We start from the raw sequence: 16,135 nt of genomic DNA, 5'->3' as shown, positions 1-16,135 counted from the left end.
GCACTCACATGTTTGACATTTTTGTCGGTTTTTTAAGTTGAAGGTCTCCCTGCACAAGGTTCACCTTCAACGTGTTTCCAACCTTCCAAAAATGATTTGTGCCAGCGAAAAACTTATGCTATTGATAAAGAATGTTTCCCATAGTCCTGTTTAAATTTTTTGAAGATCACACTTGTGGAGTTCCCAAATTTAACACAAAACTTGAGGATGTAACGTTGCTCTGAATCCAGCTGTTCCATTTTCGTAACAAACAACAGAAACACAACTTCCCCAGTGGCGCTCTCAAAAATCAAGGGGTGCATGTATGGAGCTGAACTTTGACTGAGCATCGGGAAGAGATGAGCACATCGCTTTGTACAAGTAGAATAACACAGCACTGCCAAGTCAATCACAGTGTTGTCAGTCTCATTACTTTTGTCACACACTTCGTGCACTGTCATACTACATCATCCCTGATCCAGTGATTGAAAACTTTTTTAGTCATCAGTCTTCTTACAAATTCCTATCCTGTGCATACTTTTTCATTCTCACTGTAGCAGATGCAATCTGTCCCCTCAGTTATTTGTTGGATACATTCTGGTCTGTGTTTTCCTCTACAGTTTTTACCCTCTACAAAGCACTATCAAAATAATTCATGTGTTTCATTGTTCACATAATGCAAAAACCAAATTTCTTTTCAAGCTGCCTCTAATGATTCATTGATTAATGAATTAAATAATTCATTCATTCACAAAGCTTGTTCTATGAAGCCGACTATGAACTGTCTAAACACTATCATATTGAAATACACTGGTAAAAAAAGTCAGTAATCCCTTTGAGAATTTGTTGTAGAAACAGTGGAGTACATGAAATGATTATATATCGGTAGCTCAAATGGTTGAGAGGTACCAGATGTGATCCGATACTAAAACACCCATATTTACGCAGCGTGGCACTGCATCCACTGATTGTGGTATGTGTTTAATCATACATGTGGTGAATACTGTGTTCAGGCACATTAATCTACCACACTTGGCCTGTTTGTTTAGCACTGTAAGAATTGGGATTAAATGAGTTGTGTGAGTTGCTTGTCCTATCGTCTCTCACATATGCATGCTGGCCAGATAAGTTATGCACATCATGCAGACCACATTGAGTTTTTGGAACAGCATATCAACCTCTTGTTACAATGTGGCGTGGACTGGGCGGTTTTTTAGGTTAGAAGGCCACGGGAAAGTGCGGTATGGGCTGCAATGTCAAAGGGTGCTTGGCAATTACAGGACGTGCTTGGATCAAGGAACAGTCGGAATTATAGTTGTAAATTGTTGTAGTTGCGCTGGAAAAGTCCCTGAGCTTCAAGCGCTAATAGAAAGCACAGAAGCTGATATCGTTATAGGTACAGAAAGCTGGCTAAAGCCTGAAATAAGTTCTGCAGAAATTTTTACGAAGTCTCAGACGGTGTTCAGGAAAGATAGATTAGGCAGAATTGGTGGTGGAGTGTTTGTGTCTGTCAGTAGTGGTTTATCTTGTAGTGAAGTCGAAGTAGATACTCCGTGCGAATTGGTGTGGGTGGAGGTTATACTTAACAGCCGAATTAAGTTAATAATTGGCTCCTTCTACCGACCCCCAGACTCCGATGATACAGTTGCGGAACAGTTCAGAGAAAGTTTGAGTCTCGTAACAAATAAATACCCCACTCATACGGTTATAGTTGGTGGGGACTTCAACCTACCCTCGGTATGTTGGCAAAAATACTTGTTCAAAACTGGTGGTAGGCAGAAAACGTCTTCCGAGATTGTCCTAAATGCTTTCTCCAAAAATTATTTCGAGCAGTTAGTCCACGAACCCACGCGAATTGTAAATGGTTGCGAAAACACACTTGACCTCTTAGCCACAAACAATCCAGAGCTGATAGAGAGCATCATGACTGATACAGGGATTAGTGATCACAAGGTCGTTGTAGCTAGGCTCAATTCCATTTCTTCCATATCCATCAGAAACAAACGCAAAATAATTTTATTTAAAAAAGCGGATAAAGTGCCATTAGAAGCCTTCCTAAAAGACAATTTCCATTCCTTCCGAACTGACTATGCGAATGTAGACGAGATGTGGCTCAAATTCAAAGATATAGTAGCAACAGCAATTGAGATATTCATACCTCATAAATTGGTAAGAGAGGGAACGGATCCCCCGTGGTACACAAAAAAGGTCCGAACGCTGTTGCAGAGGCAATGGAAAAAGCATGCGATGTTCAGAAGAACGCGAAATCCCGAAGATGGGCTAAAATTTACAGACACGGGAAATTTGGCACGTACTTCGATGCGAGATGCCTTTAATAGGTTCCACAACGAAACATTGTCTCGAAATTTGGTAGAAAATCTGAAGAAATTCTGGTCGTATGTAAAGTACACAAGCGGCAAGACGCAGTCAATACCTTCGCTGCGCAGTGCCGATGGTACTGTTATCGATGACTGTGCCGCTAAAGCGGAGTTATTGAACGCAGTTTTCCGAAATTCCTTCACCAGGGAAGACGAATGGAATATTCCAGAATTTGAAACACGAACATCTGCTAGCATGAGTTTCTTAGAAGTAGATACCTTAGGGGTTGTGAAGCAACTCAAATCGCTTGATACGGGCAAGTCTTCAGGTCCAGATTGTATACCGATTAGGTTCCTTTCAGATTACGCTGATACTATAGCTCCCTACTTAGCACTCATATACAACCGCTCGCTCACCGATAGATCTGTACCTACAGATTGGAAAATTGCGCAGGTCGCACCAGTGTTCAAGAAGGGTAGTAGGAGTAATCCATTTAACTACAGACCTGTATCATTGACGTCGGTTTGCAATAGGGTTTTGGAGCATATACTGTATTCAAACATTATGAATCACCTCGAAGGGAACGATCTATTGACACGTAATCAGCATGGCTTCAGAAAACATCGCTCTTGTGCAACGCAGCTAGTTCTTTATTCGCACGAAGTAATGGCCGCTATCGACAGGGGATCTCAAGTTGATTCCGTATTTCTAGATTTCCGGAAAGCTTTTGACACCCTTCCTCATAAGCGACTTCTAATCAAGCTGCGGAGCTATGGGGTATCGTCTCAGTTGTGCAACTGGATTCGTGATTTTCTATCAGGAAGGTCCCAGTTCGTAGTAATAGACGGCAAATCATCGAGTAAAACTGAAGTGATATCAGGTGTTCCCCAGGGAAGCGTCCTGGGACCTCTACTGTTCCTGATCTATATAAATGACCTGGGTGACAATCTGAGCAGTTCTCTTAGACTGTTCGCAGATGATGCTGTAATTTACCGTCTAGTAAGGTCATCCGAAGACCAGTATCAGTTGCAAAGCGATTTAGAAAAGATTGCTGTATGGTGTGTCAGGTGGCAGTTGACGCTAAATAACGAAACGTGTGAGATGATCCATATGAGTTACAAAAGAAATCCGTTGGAATTCGATTACTCGATAAATAGTACAATTCTCAAGGCTGTCAATTCAACTAAGTACCTGGGTGTTAAAATTACGAACAACTTCAGTTGGAAGGACCACATAGATAATATTGTCGGGAAGGCGAGCCAAAGGTTGCGTTTCATTGGCAGGACACTTAGAAGATGCAACAAGTCCACTAAAGAGACAGCTTACACTACACTCGTTCGTCCTCTGTTAGAATATTGCTGCGCGGTGTGGGATCCTTACCAGGTGGGATTGACGGAGGACATCGAAAGGGTGCAAAAAAGGGCAGCTCGTTTTGTATTATCAAGTTATAGGGGAGAGAGTGTGGCAGATATGATACACGAGTTGGGATGGAAGTCATTAAAGCATAGACGTTTTTCGTCGCGGCGAGACCTTTTTACGAAATTTCAGTCACCAACTTTCTCTTCCGAATGCGAAAATATTTTGTTGAGCCCAACCTACATAGGTAGGAATGATCATCAAAATAAAATAAGAGAAATCAGAGCTCGAACAGAAATGTTTAGGTGTTCGTTTTTCCCGCTCGCTGTTCGGGAGTGGAATAGTAGAGAGATAGTATGATTGTGGTTCGATGAACCCTCTGCCAAGCACTTAAATGTGAATTGCAGAGTAGTCATGTAGATGTAGATGTAGATGTAACAACAGAACTCAAATACAATGAGTTGACTGTAGGGAGATCAACCGCATCTCTGTGGCAAGATGTATGCTAGCTAGACATGTTTGCAAAACACTGATCCTTATGGCCACAGGCATTTCTTCTTCAAGATTAGACACAGCACTTTGCTAGCTATACAGCCACGCCATGTACTGGAAGGCTATATTGAAACCATTAACTGTGCATCTACTCTCCCCCAGGGTTCGTATACTGTCATTGGTTTAAAGTTGACACTGTCTTTCTGGACATTTAGGTATGTTTTTAGCAATGTAGTTAAAAATATAAATAATATTAAAAACAATAATTTAAGCATGATAGGATTATGTTATAAGTTACTATAAGCAATGAAATACCTTTGTGGATGTTCTTTTATGTCAAACACATATTAAATTAAATGGTGTTACTAACATAAGCTACATTTTTAACCGTGAATTGAAAACAAACATGTCAGACATTTCAAGAATAATGTGTAAAAAAAGAAATAAATAAACTGTGCAGAAGCACAGTTTCAGCAATAAGGAGCTTAGAAACATTATTTTGAGCTTTCAGAGAATACGACCGATATTAAATGTTTCAAATTTTTACAGTGAATCTTTTGTAGCTTTAATAAAACTTACACTTAAACAGAAACATACAAGTTCACTACGGCTTCGCCCTTTCTGGAACAGATAATGGAAAGAATTTGCACATGTATGCAATTGACTGTAGCCTTATGTGATTGCCCCATATTTCTCAGGCTCATTGTGGGTGCCAAAAAGCTAAATATGAGTTTTTCTCTTTTCTGTTTCTGTATTAAAGTGTACTAGATATTTATTATATGGCAGAAAAATTGCTGTAATAAATGCTTTCCTTAAAAATGAATTGAAAAAATAAAAGAAGGATAAATGTTTATGTGGGAAGTTGATCATACTAATCACAGTACACACATGCATTATTACACTCATTGTTCTGAAATATTGCAACAGTGCAGGGGCAAGACATTAGAGTAAATACGTTGACACAAAAACGGAAACTTGTAATAAATTATAGACAAGGTGCGCCCACATATTAGATTAACTGTACACTGTAGATCCCACAGACATACGTTTCCATGTGTAAAAAGAAATTTAAGGTGTAAATTTTATTTAAGCATAATACAATAGAATCGTATAACACTACAATATGTTAGAAAAATGCTCTTTGCCAATGACCAAACAATTATACGGAAGGCAGAAAATGACCTCCAGTCTGCAATACATCACCTAAATCAAATATGTAAGAATTGTGGTATCTTCTAAAAATTGTAATGAACACAACTAAAGTAATGGCCTTCACAAGGAAGTTTACAGTACACCCCAAAATAGTAGAATAATCAATGGTACAATCGTTCTTTTGATAAGCAGCACATTTGCAGCCATTAGGCTGTGGTACTAGGTATGATTATGAAAACTATGTTACAAATAAATTAAATAATCTTCAAAATATGTTGTTGTCAGTCTTCAGTCTAAAGACTGGTGTGATGCAGCTCTCCATGCTACTCTATCCTCTGCAAGCCTCTCCATCTCAAGTAGCTTCTGCAGCCTACATCCTTCTTAATCTGCTTTAGTGTGTTCATCTCTTGGTCTCCCTCTACAGTTTTTACCATCCACGCTTCCCCTAAGTCAGTGATCCCTTGATGCCTCAGAATGTGCCCTACCAACCAGTCCCTTCTTCTAGTCAAATTGTGCCACACTTTCCTCTTTCCCCCAATTCTATTCAGTACCTCCTCATTACTTACATGATCTACCCATCTAATCTTCAGCATTCTTCTGTATCACCATATTTCGAAAGCTTCTTTTCTTTTCTTGTCTAAATTATTCATTCTGCATGTTTCACTGCCATACATTGCAACACTCCATACAAATACTTTCAGAAAAGACTTCCTGACACTTTATCTATATTCAATGTTAACAAATTTCTCTTCCTCAGAAACGCTTTCCTTGCCATAGCGAGTCTACATTTTATATCCACTCTACTTCGGCCATCATCAATTATTTTTCTTCCCAAAGAGCAAAACTCATCTGCTACTTTAATTGTCTCATTTTCTAATCTAATTCCCTCACCTTCACCTGATTTAATTTGACTACATTCCATTAGCCTCATTTTGCTTTTGTCGATGTTCATCTTATATCCTAGTTTCAAGACACTGTCCATTCTGTTCAACCGAACTTCTGAATCCTGTAATATCTCTGACAGAATTACAGAGTCAATAAGAAACCTCAAAGTTTTTATTTCTTCTCCGTGGATTTCAATTCCTACTCCAAATTTTTCATTTGTTTGCTTTACAGCTTGCTCAATATACAGATTGAATAACATCAGGGACAGGCTACAACCCTGCCTCACTCCCTTCCCAACCACTGCTTCCCTTTCATGTCCGTTGACTCTTATAACTGCCATCTGGTCTCTATACAAATTGTAAATAGCCTTTCGCTCCTTGAATTTACCACTTCCACCTTCAGAATTTGAAAGACAATATGTCAGTCAACATTGTCAAAAACTTTCTCCAAGTCTACAAACACTAGAAATGTAGGTTTGCCTTTCCTCAATTTATCTTCCAAGATAAGTCGTAGTGTCAGTATAGCATTGCGTGTTCCAACATTCCTATAGGATCTAAACTGATCTTCCCTGAGAACAGCTTCTACCAGTTTTTCCATTCATCTGTAAGGAATTTGTGTTAGTATTTTGCAACTGTAACTTATTAAACTGATAGTTAAGTAATTTTCACAATTGTTGACACCTGCTTTATTTGGGATTGCAATTATTATATTCTTCTTGAAGACTGAAGTTATTCGCCTGTCTCGTATGCCTTGCTCACTAGATGCAAGAGTTCTGTCATGGCTGGCTCTCCCAAAGCTATCAGTAATTCCAATGGAATGTTGTTTCAACTTAGGTCTTTCAGTGCTCTGTCAAATTCTTCACGCAATATCGTATCTCCTATTTCATCTTCATCTATGTCCTCTTCCATTTCCATAATATTGCCCTCAAGTACATCGCTCTTGTAGAGACCCTCTATATACTCCTTCCACCTTCCTGCTTTCCCTTCTTTGCTTGGGACTGGTGTTCCATCAGAGCTTTTCTTATTCATACTGATGGTTCTCTTTTCTCCAAAGGTCTCTTTAATTTTCCTGTAGGCAGTATATGTCTTGTCCCTGTTCTCCAGCCATCACTGCTTAGCCATTTTGCACTTCCTGTCGACCTCATTTTTGAGACATTTATATTCCTTTTTCCCTCTTCATTCACTGAACGTTTATATTTTCCCCTTTCTTCAATTAAATTCAATATCTCTTCTGTTACCCAAGGATTTCTACTAGCCCTCATCATTTTACCTCCTGGATCCTCTGCTGCCTTCACTATTTCATCTCACAGAGATACCTATTCATCTTCAACTGTATTTCTTTCCCCTGTTCATGTTAATCCTTCCTTAATGCTCTCTCTGAAACACTCTACAACCTCTGCTTCTTTCAATTTATCCAGGTCCCATCTCCTTAAATTCCTCCCTTTTTGCAGTATCTTCCATTTTAACTACAGTTCGTAAACCAATAAATTGTGGTCAGAGTACACATCTGCCCCTGGAAATGTATTACACTTTAAAACCTGGTTCCTAAATTTCTGTCTTACTATTATATAATCTATCTGAAACCTTCCAATGTCTCCAGGCCTCTTCCACTTAATACAACCTTCTTTCATGATTCTTAAACCAAGTGTTAGCTATGATTAAGTTACGCTCTGTGCAAAATTTTTCCAATATCCATCATAGTCGCAATAATAATCATCTTTTTGTGGTGACTAGTTTCAGACCATCACATCCATTTCCAAACCATAGCCCACAAAACATTTTATAGCACTAACAATGTACTTCCACAATTGCACATATAATTTGAATGTTACATAAATCATTACAAAACATTTCATCTATGCAATACGTTTTATTTATGTTAAAATATAAGTGTAATTGTATAGTCCACCATTGTATGTATGAGTAACAAATGTTCATATTCATCATTAGAAACCATTACTTGAATACCAAATGTTAGAGTGCATATGAATATGTAATATAATTTCCTTCCAGTCGAACTGAAATGCTCTGCTACCCTAGTCACCATGTAACCTCTCAAGAGGTCACTAGTAGTGCTATGCAACAGCCTCATGTGTAATTGAAACATTAGTTACATTTTTAGTCAGTGGTATCAGATCACTTTTAACAGAACAAACCTTCATCACAATTAACAGTGTTATAAATATGAGGAAGTTGTCTATTCCGGTGAACATGTTATAAAAGTTGTAATGTCATACGGCGTGACCAAAACGTAGCAGATGACAAGGTCTGAATGTTTCAAAAATTTTAAAATTTACGATGGGAGCTGGCCATAGCATGATATGATGCAGGGTTAAAAAAGGGTGCTATTGAATGAAATAAAATAAATAAAATATAAAATATAAAAAGGAAAAAAACTGATTGGGTTTGGGCACATCATATTGTGGTATTGCTTTGGTTGTATGTAAAAATTGGTAAATGATTGATATTAATTGTAACAGTTGTCGCAAACGTTTGTGCTGTTAAAATGCTCTGATACTACTGACTAAAAATGTTATTAACATTTCAATCACATATGAGGCTGCCGCATAACAGTTCTAGTGACCTCTACAGTGGTTATGAGGCAACTGGGGTGGCGCAGCATTTCAGCTCACTTCATTTGACTGGAAAGAAACAATATTATATACTCATGTGAAGTTTAACATATGTATTCATATAGTGGTTTCCTATGATGAATATGAACATTTGTGACTGATATGCACAGTGATGAGTTGTATGATTGCACTTACATTTGAAGTGCATAAAACATGTATTGCACAGATGAATATTTTGTAACACTTTATGTAACAATCATCTTATATGTAGAATTGAGGAAGTACATTTGTAATTGTTGCACAAGAGCGATGTTTTCTGAAGCCATGCTGATTACGTGTCAATAGATCGTTCCCTTCGAGGTGATTCATAATGTTTGAATACAGTATATGCTCCAAAACCCTACTGCAAACCGACGTCAATGATATAGGTCTGTAGTTAAATGGATTACTCCTACTACCCTTCTTGAACACTGGTGCGACCTGCGCAATTTTCCAATCTGTAGGTACAGATCTATCGGTGAGCGAGCGGTTGTATATGAGTGCTAAGTAGGGAGCTATAGTATCAGCGTAATCTGAAAGGAACCTAATCGGTATACAATCTGGACCTGAAGACTTGCCCGTATCAAGCGATTTGAGTTGCTTCGCAACCCCTAAGGTATCTACTTCTAAGAAACTCATGCTAGCAGATGTTCGTGTTTCAAATTCTGGAATATTCCATTCGTCTTCCCTGGTGAAGGAATTTCGGAAAACTGCGTTCAATAACTCCGCTTTAGCGGCACAGTCGTCGATAACAGTACCATCGGCACTGCGCAGCGAAGGTATTGACTGCGTCTTGCCGCTTGTGTACTTTACATACGACCAGAATTTCTTTGGATTTTCTACCAAATTTCGAGACAATGTTTCGTTGTGGAACCTGTTAAAGGCATCTCGCATCGAAGTACGTGCCAAATTTCCCGTGTCTGTAAATTTTAGCCCATCTTCGGGATTTCGCGTTCTTCTGAACATCGCATGCTTTTTCCGTTGCCTCTGCAACAGCGCTCGGACCTTTTTTGTGTACCACAGGGGATCCGTTCCATCTCTTACCAATTTATGATGTATGAATATCTCAATTGCTGTTGCTACTATATCTTTGAATTTGAGCCACATCTCGTCTACATTCGCATAGTCAGTTCGGAAGGAATGGAAATTGTCTTTTAGGAAGGCTTCTAGTGGCACTTTATCCGCTTTTTTAAATAAAATTATTTTGCGTTTGTTTCTGATGGATTTGGAAGAAATGGTATTGAGCCTAGCTACAACGACCTTGTGATCACTAATCCCTGTATCAGTCATGATGCTCTCTATCAGCTCTGGATTGTTTGTGGCTAAGAGGTCAAGTGTGTTTTCGTAACCATTTACAATTCGCGTGGGTTCGTAGACTAACTGCTCGAAATAATTTTCGGAGAAAGCATTTAGGACAATCTCGGAAGACGTTTTCTGCCTACCACCGGTTTTGAACAAGTATTTTTGCCAACATACCGAGGGTAGGTTGAAGTCCCCACCAACTATAACCGTATGAGTGGCGTATTTATTTGTTACGAGACTCAAACTTTCTCTGAACTGTTCCGCAACTGTATCATCGGAGTCTGGGGGTCGGTAGAAGGAGCCAATTATTAACTTAATTCGGCTGTTGAGTATAACCTCCACCCACACCAATTCGCACGGAGTATCTACTTCGACTTCACTACAAGATAAACCACTACTGACAGACACAAACAATCCACCACCAATTCTGCCTAATCTATCTTTCCTGAACACTGTCTGAGACATCGTAAAAATTTCTGCAAAACTTATTTCCGGCTTTAGCCAGCTTTCTGTACCTATAACGATATCAGCTTCTGTGCTTTCTATTAGCACTTGCATTAGCACGGTGAGCGAGCGGTTGTATATGAGTGCTAAGTAGGGAGCTATAGTATCAGCGTAATCTGAAAGGAACCTAATCGATATACAATCTGGACCTGAAGACTTGCCCGTATCAAGCGATTTGAGTTGCTTCGCAACCCCTAAGGTATCTACTTCTAAGAAACTCATGCTAGCAGATGTTCGTGTTTCAAATTCTGGAATATTCCATTCCATTTTCATCATTTATAATGAATGAGAAAAATGTGTGTGTGCTTTAGACAATCCTCCATTTGTATTTGGCACCTCTTATCTGTCTTTTGAATTTAAAATATTGATAGTAGCGTTAATTATGTTATCTTAAGTTCATACGTATGCTTAGTTATGTATTCCATTTCATTTTTGTCTTTGCCATTGTAAGTTCCTGGTTTTGTGAAAGGAGAGAATTGAAGGTCATTATTTTTGTTCATTACATAGCAAATACCTACATTTAGGAGGAACATTAATGTTCACTGAAGTCAGAGAATACTATAAACATGAAGCAACATTGTGTTCTTTCTATTTGTTGGACTTAGCAATAAAATAAGTATGTTTTTAGGCCAGATTCAATTTGCTTCAAATTTCTGTGAAATTTGCAACACGTTATTGATAAAAGACTCAAAAAGTTATTGTCTGGAAACAATTTAAGATGCAGATGTGTATGTATGATTTATTGTATTTGATTTGATTATTATTTTATGATTTATTTAGTGCTGAATATTGTGTTCTAATTCATCTCTGATTTATCTATAGCTACAAAAGCAGATGCAGAACTGAAAAGTTCAGATGCTATTATCTCAGATGCGTCATGTCCACCACAGATCCAGGAAAGAGCACGTGAATGGCATAAACCTCTTATTTCTACAACTTGGATCACACAGTGCCTCATCAATAGGGAAGTTTTAGCATTTGATGCCCTTCCTAACTTCAAATATGATTTTTCTGATTGAATTGTATCATTAATTTGAATTGATTCACTTTTACACGAACATTAGTGTAGTTTTATTTTGTTTTCAGTGTACCTGTTTTTGTATACATGACAGCTTGTTACTATGAAAGCAAGAGGCCCTTTTTTTGTACATTAGTTGTATATGTGTTTCTTTTGATATGTGTAATCCAAGACTGATTTGAGATCTGAACTTATTGCAGACCATAAATTCATTTCAGGACTTGTTTTTGTCTTTTCAGTTTATTTATAGAATTGTAGTACTATTCGTTCAGTGTGAGTATGTAAATGAATGTATATTCATTATGTTACTGTTGTGGGCTTTTGCTGTAAAGTCTTATCAGTGTTCTTTTATACTAATTTTATGCTTATATTGCATGGAAGATGAGCAATGAAAATAATTTTCATATTCGTATGAACTTTTATATATTGACTGTTATATTTTGTAAGTGTATGTCATGAAAAAGATGAGGATTCAGACCACAGTATTAGTTGTTTTAAGTTACCAGTGTTCGCTGTGAATAGTCATGAAAAAATATACTTCTTTTGAAAGTGAGCAATTGTACTGTATGTTTTATTGTTATTGTGTCCTATAAATAGGTGTGCCACAGTGAGTATGTTTAATGCAAGATTAAACAATAGAAAGTCCTGGATGGAATAACAACAATATGGAAAGCATAGATTGCTACTCACCATGTACAGGAACTGTTGTTTTGCAAACAGGCACAATGAAAAAGCAGGCTTTTTTCCATTGTGCCTGTTTCAGCTCAAATTCTCCTCTGTGTGGTGAGTAGCAATCTGTCCTTTCCAAACTGTTGTTGAACACAAGATTAATATCTTGCACATTATTTTCGCAATACAGTCTCTTGACAGAAAATTGTATTTGAAAATTACGTATATATCGGGAAAGATATGAACTGCACATACTGCAGAAAAGTAATAATTTTTTAATGGTATTGTTACTCTACTTGTGTATGGATATAAATGAGCACTTCTAGTTGCTTGTCTGGAATAACTGTGAAGAAGATGAATGTGGACCAACACAATTCTTAAAACTAAAATAGTACAAATTTTCAGGGATGTTGATGTATTTTGTGAAAAGTCTATGGTTGTCGGTTTAAAAGCATGAAAGAAAAATGATGCTGCTCTATCTGCATTGGTATATAAGGACACATGAAAATTCTCGATTTAAATGTGTCTTGCATTTCTGTTTTTTGTTTTAATAATATTGTTATAATAAAGTAGTAATAAATACATTTATCAGTATTTTATTTGTACAAATTGCAACTTCTCTGATGGAAATTTGGTATTAAGAATTTGGTCTCATTAACAATGATTATGCCCTATCCTAATAAATATTTTTAGAAACTGAAATACACAGTACTGATGTTCCGCAATAATAATTATTTTATTGTTGTGAAAATAAATATTATTGCGGAAACCAGTACTGCTTAATTCAGTTTCTTTGTAAATGTCATCTGGTGTACATATAAAATTTTACAAAGTTACCATGATCCCTATCACTTAATCAGCCACTTGTTTACATTACATATTCCATAACAGAATAAGCTAAAATTCTGATTATAAAATAACTTTCAAATTTTAAAAGAAATTCTTTCCTTTCAGTTGTAGATGCAATATTTTCAAGATGAAAAACTTTTGCTTCTTGAAATGATTAATTTTATGTTTAATTTTATTCAACATAAATAATGTGAAGTTCTGCAACTGTTAGATTTTAGGCCACTCACCATATAGATGAGTTATTGCATACTCAGAGATTCTGTAGACGAGGCTAAAAAGTTGCTAATGTTTTTTGAAGAACTCCTCCTTTAGAATTAACTAAAGCACAGAAAGCGCTTCTGAATGCCCCCCCCCCCCCCCCCACACACACACACACACACACAGACGAGAGAGAAAGAGACCTGAAATGACAGAAAAACTGAGAATGGAGTAGGTACAAACAAAATAAATTTGCATAGTTTGAGGCAAGGAGCCAGCCAATCGTGACAAAGATTTTGATATCAATTTTGAGGCCTTGTTAGGCACTTGTAAGTATATACAATGAAGTGACAAAAGTCAGGGGATAGCGATGTGCACATGTACAGATGACGGTACTATCCCTTACACAAGGTATAAAAGGACAGTGCATCGGTTCAACTGTCATTTGTACTCAGGTGATTCAAGTGGAAAGGTTTCTGACTAGATAATGGCTGCATGACAGGAAGTAACAATTTTTAAAGCAGAATGGTAGTTGGAACGAGATTGCAAGGGACATTCCATTTTGAAAGTTGTTATGGAATTCAGTATTCCAAAAGCTACAGTGTCAAGAGTGTACCGAGAATGCCAAATTTCAGACAATTCCTCTCACCATGGACAATGCAGTGACCAACGAACGGCCTTCACGTAATGACCAAGAGTAGGAGCATTTCAATGCATCTGTGCTATCAGACAAGCAATATTGCATGAAATAACTGCAGAAATCGACATGAGATGTACAGCAAACATATCCATTGGGACTGTGAAATGAAATCTGGTATTAATGGGCTATGGCATCAGATGACCAATGCAAGTACCTAGCTAACAGCATCACATAGTCTGCAGTGCCCCTCCTGGACTCATGACCATGTTGGTTGGACCCTAGATGAAATGGAAAATCATTTTCTGATGAGATGAGTTGCAATTACAGCTGTTATGAGCTGATGGTAGGGTTCGAGTGTGGGTGCAGACTCCACGAAGCCATGGACCCAAGTTGCCAACAAGGCATGATGTAAGCTGGTGGTGGCTCTATAATGGTATGGTCTATTTTTTCATGGAATGGTGCAAGTGAACTGATCGTTGACTGGAAATGGTTATGTTCGGCTACTTGGAGACCATTTGCAGCCATTCATGGACTTCATGTTCCCAAACATTGATGGAGTTTTTATGGATGACAATGCACAAAGTCACCAGGCCACAATTAGCTTGTAGAACATTCAGAACAATACAAACAAATAATTTGGCTACCCAGATTGTCCATCATGAATCCCACTGAACGTTTATGAGACATAATCGAGACATCAGTCCATGAACAAAACCCTGCACCAGCATCACGTTCACAATTATGGGCAGCTATAGAGTTAGCATGGCTCAGTACATCTGGAAGGGACTTCCAGCGACTTGTTGAGTATATGCCACATTGACTTGCTGCACTACATTGGGCGAAAGGATATCTGACACAGTATTGGGAGGTATCACATGACTTTTGTCACCCCAGTGTAAGTTATAACTTAATTGACAGTATTGCTATGGGTTCACCTTTGTCGCCATTACCTGCTAATATTTGAACAAGCGTTGGGTAATATGCCACTACAGCTTTCTTGTTTGCTTTGCTGTGTGGATGACGCATATTTTATGTACCACAAAGTAAGGGACAGATTCATAGCTTCCATGATTTCTTAAGTGAGACTCGTCCCAAAATCAACTTCACTTTGGAGGCAGAGAGTGAGATTGGTCTCACGTTACGAGATGTGTTGATCTATAGAAGGTCTGACAAAACTCAAGGACACTGTGTGTACAGAAACCCTACAAAGCAAAAATAGGCATTTAGATACCACTTCGCACCACCACGTAGACTAGAAGCAAGCAGTGCTCAACTCTCTGTCTCCACATGCCTCCTGTATCAGTGACAATAACAACTTAGACTCTGAGTTGGATGTCTTAAAGAAGACAGTGAAGACCGACAGTTACGGTGTGTCCATCAACAAGGTCTTCAAGCAAAATATTATGCTAATCATAAAGATCAGGTACTGCCTTACTATTAGCTTACCTTTAACAGAAAAGTGGTGTACACATCTTATTTTCCAGGTAGAACAACACAAAAGACTTTTCTGATGCAAAACACACACACACACACACACACACACACACACACACACACACATATGATTACCTCCACATTGCAGGAGCCTATGAAGTGACATGTGGCTGTAGTGAAATATATGTAAGTGAGATGGGAAGGCCAGTAAGGGAAAGTATTAAAAAGCATGAACACCCTTCATGATTAACAAAAGTGTGAAATCTGAGGAAGAGGAATATCAGGAGAACTGCAGCCAACACTTTGATTTCTACAATATTTATGCGTTGGTCAAAGAAACCAACAGGAAGGAAGTCTGAAAAGTAGTTGAGATTTCAATAGAGAAGATGGCTATAGGCTTCCAGCTTCTTAGCTTCATGCCACCAAGTAAGTAAACATATAGTCTGCTGTATGTATGAGAAGTGCAAACAACGACCAAAACTTCACCTCTACAGCATGGCAATAATAGTTTGATAAACTTTCCTGTGCACTTGCTCTACCTATTTCACTTCCTATCCAGTGATGATGGCTCACAAGTCATAGCTGGGAGGATTTTACTCAATAATGCCACTTCTTCAGAATAAGCATAAAATTTCCTTTTATGAATCAATGTGACATGCATCTTTAGCTGTTTTCAGCTAACTATGGCTTCAGTATAGGGGTAAAAATGTTAATCGTATAGGAGAAA

At 38.0% G+C, this 16,135-nt stretch overlaps 1 protein-coding gene across 6 annotated transcripts in view; it reads left to right on the top strand.

Moving 5' to 3' along the window:
• Positions 1–12,873, top strand: part of LOC126267009 (TP53-binding protein 1-like) — a 287,951-nt gene extending 275,078 nt beyond the window's left edge. For all 6 annotated transcript variants that reach the window (XM_049971777.1, XM_049971775.1, XM_049971780.1 and 3 more), the window contains one exon: positions 11,423–12,873. In XM_049971777.1, coding sequence (XP_049827734.1) covers positions 11,423–11,619 — 197 coding nt within the window. In that variant the 3' untranslated portion in view covers positions 11,620–12,873. The remainder of the gene's footprint in view (positions 1–11,422) is intronic.
• Positions 12,874–16,135: the final 3,262 nt, after the last annotated feature.

Source organism: Schistocerca gregaria, chromosome 4, assembly GCF_023897955.1.
Source record: "Schistocerca gregaria isolate iqSchGreg1 chromosome 4, iqSchGreg1.2, whole genome shotgun sequence".
NCBI classification, from domain to species: Eukaryota; Metazoa; Arthropoda; class Insecta; order Orthoptera; family Acrididae; genus Schistocerca; species Schistocerca gregaria.
Note: the sequence above shows the minus strand (reverse complement) of the source record. Positions and strands in the feature narration are given on the sequence as shown.